Raw genomic sequence first — 2,885 nt, 5'->3', positions numbered from 1 at the left:
CCTTCTTGGAAGGTCTGAGGCCTTGCATGTTTCCGGAAGGCCAATTCGGCCTTTTTCTTTTGATACCGAATGCATTCGAGCTCTTGTAATCACTTATCGGATAAAGCTTCAAGCTCATAGAGCAAGGCCTGAGTATGCTCTTCCCTTGATAGCACATTCGCCTTCAAGATTCGAAGTGAGGGCACCGTAATTTCAAAAGGAGCACGGCATCATGGCCGTAAGTTAGTCTGTAAGGGGTGCTGCAAGTTACGGAGGATTTGGCATTCCTATACGGCCACAAAGCCTCCTCTAAAGTACCATGCCAACCCCTCAGATTATCCTTCAACGCTTTCTTAATAATAGAAATCAAAACTTTGTTCGTTGCCTTGGCTTGTCCATTAGCTTGAGGATAATTAGGAGAGGAGTGGAGTAGTTGGATCCCATACTGGGCTGTGAATGCCTTGACCTTCGCACTCGTAAATGCAGTTCCTTGATCAGTGGTTATCGTCTTTAGAATGCCAAACCTGTGAATAATGTTATTTTTAATGAAATGTATAACATGGTTATGTTGTACCTTGGCTAACAGAACAACTTCCACCCACTTTGTAAAATAGTTTGTGGCTATCATAATGAAAGAGTGCCCCTTAGAAGACGGGGGGTGAATCTTGCCAATGATTTCCATTGCCCATCCATGGAAAGGCCAAGCTTTGATAATCGAATGATGTTCTTCCATAGGGACACGTCAAAGTGGTCGGTGACGCTGACATGCTGGACATCCCCGAGCATAATCTACGTAATCCTGCGAGATTTGTAGCCAAAAATAACCGTATCAGAGGATCGTCCTGTCATAGCTGGTCCAGCCCTATGAGCACCTCCGATGCCTTCGTGGACCTTGGCCATGACCTTCATAGCGTCCCTATGACATAGACAGCAGGCTAATGTTCCGTCGGATCTCCATCGGTACAACTCTTCATTGATTTGAGTGTGTTTTAGAAGCTGGTGGCATACTGCTTTTGGCGCGACCTTCCCAGGGTCTGTTAGACCTTCCAGCAGTAGGGTTCGCCAATCTGCGCCTTGGGTAGCCTGCAAACATTCGAACCTTTGCAATATTTCTCTTTTTTAAATCCGGAGGCCCACTGCGCCAAATTGTGTGCTTCTACATTCGCTTCCCGAGGTATGTCTTCTAATGTCACATCTATGAGCTGCCGAAGAAGGTCATGGGTCTCTTGAAGCAGGTCCTGAAGCTGTGGCTCCTTCAACTTGAATTCTTTGAGGGCTTGTTGGATAACCAGTTGAGAATCCCCTTGAATAACGACCTTCTTGACATCCCTTGCAACCAAAAATCGCAATGCCAATAGTAACGCCTCATATTCGGCTTGATTATTTGTGACACCTTGCGAAAGCTGGTGAGAGAAACGCCCTACTTCTCCTTTTGAACTGGAGATTACTACGCCTGCTCCGGCTGCTCCCGTGGTGCTAGACCCATAAAAAGTCACCAGCTAGGGTTCTAGTCCTAAATAATCCAATGAAACGGCGTAAACTATTCCCAAATGTTCGACCAAGAAATCTGCAATGGCCTATCCTTTGACAGCCTTGAAGGGCTAAAATATCAATGCGAACGATGCCAATTTTAATGCCCATTTAACTAAACAGCCTTAAAGGGCTGGCCTGTTTAATAAATAGCATAGGAGGTCGACTTTGCATATGACTTTAGTTTCAACCGCCATATAAAACTACTCTAATTTCGTTCATGCATTATATAATGACAAACAGAGTTTTTCAATACACGAATAATGTGTTTCATCTTTGTTTAAGGTCTTACTAAGAAAATAAATAGCTCGTTCCTGGACTTCGTCGTCATCTTGGGCAAGGAGGCAGACCATCGTGTCATCGGTCGTGGCTATGTATAGTTTCAGCCCCCTTCCGTTGATTGCCGGCATTAACACTAGAGGAGACACTAACGTCTGCTTAATCTGGTCTAGGGCCTCTTGTTGGGCTGCTCCCCACTCGAATATGCTTTTGTTCCCACGCAGCAACACCAAGAAGGCCTTTATTCTTCCGGCAGCATTGGCGATGAATCTCCTTAGGAAATTGACCTTCCCATCAAGCTTTGCAATTCCTTAATATTGCGTGGGGGCCCAAGGTCTTGGACGGCCTTGGCCTTATTTTGGTCAAGTTTGTTGCCACTTTGATGTACCAAAAACCCCAAAAAAATTCCTATGTGTACTCCAAAAGCGCACTTTGCCGGGTTTATCTTGAGGTCATGCTGCCTCATCCTTATAAAGGCATTCCGAAGGTCCAGTAGGTGGTGATTGAATGCTTGGGACTTCACGACCACGCCATCAATGTATACCTCCATACAAGCACCGATCAAGTCGTGAAAAATTGCATTCATCACCCTCTGGTAGGTTGCTCCGGCATTCTTGAGGCCGAAGGGCATTACTATCCACTCGAAGATTCCGATTGCTCCAGGGCAGCGGAAAGCTATTTTATGGGCATCTTCCTTGGCCAAATATATTTGATTGTAGCCAGAGTAGCCGTCCATAAAGGAAAAAATCTCGTATCCAACCGTACAATCCACGAGCATGTCGGAAATGGGCATCACGTATTCGTCTTTTGGTATGCTAAATTTAGGTTCCGAAAGTCAATGCAGATCCAAATTTTTCTGTTCTTCTTTGCCACTAGAACAATGTTAGAAATCCACTCCGGGTATCTGCATGTTCGGATAAAGTTAGCTTTCAAGAGTTTTTTGACCTCCTATTTCACTTTTGGTAACAACTCCGGGTTGAAATGCCTAAGGGGCTGTTTGTGCGGATGAAATGAAGCTTTGGTAGGTAGCCGATGTTCTACTAAATCTTTGGTAGCCCTGGCATTTCGTGGTAATCCCATGTGAAGTGATCCTTGAA

The 2,885-nt window shown here is 45.1% G+C and overlaps 1 protein-coding gene across 1 annotated transcript; it reads right to left on the bottom strand.

Moving 5' to 3' along the window:
- Positions 1–1,016: 1,016 nt before the first annotated feature.
- Positions 1,017–2,581, bottom strand: LOC127257633 (uncharacterized). Its single transcript, XM_051284067.1, has 2 exons — positions 2,220–2,581; positions 1,017–1,455 (listed from the first exon to the last, which is right to left on the bottom strand). Exons 1-2 carry the CDS (start codon positions 2,579–2,581, stop codon positions 1,017–1,019), a joined length of 801 nt encoding a protein of 266 aa, XP_051140024.1.
- Positions 2,582–2,885: the final 304 nt, after the last annotated feature.

The sequence above is a fragment of the Andrographis paniculata genome, unplaced genomic scaffold (assembly GCF_009805555.1).
Source record: "Andrographis paniculata isolate CXL003 unplaced genomic scaffold, ASM980555v1 Contig58END, whole genome shotgun sequence".
Taxonomy (NCBI): domain Eukaryota; kingdom Viridiplantae; phylum Streptophyta; class Magnoliopsida; order Lamiales; family Acanthaceae; genus Andrographis; species Andrographis paniculata.
The sequence above is the reverse complement of the archived record's forward strand: the minus strand, read 5'-3'. Positions and strand labels throughout refer to the sequence as shown.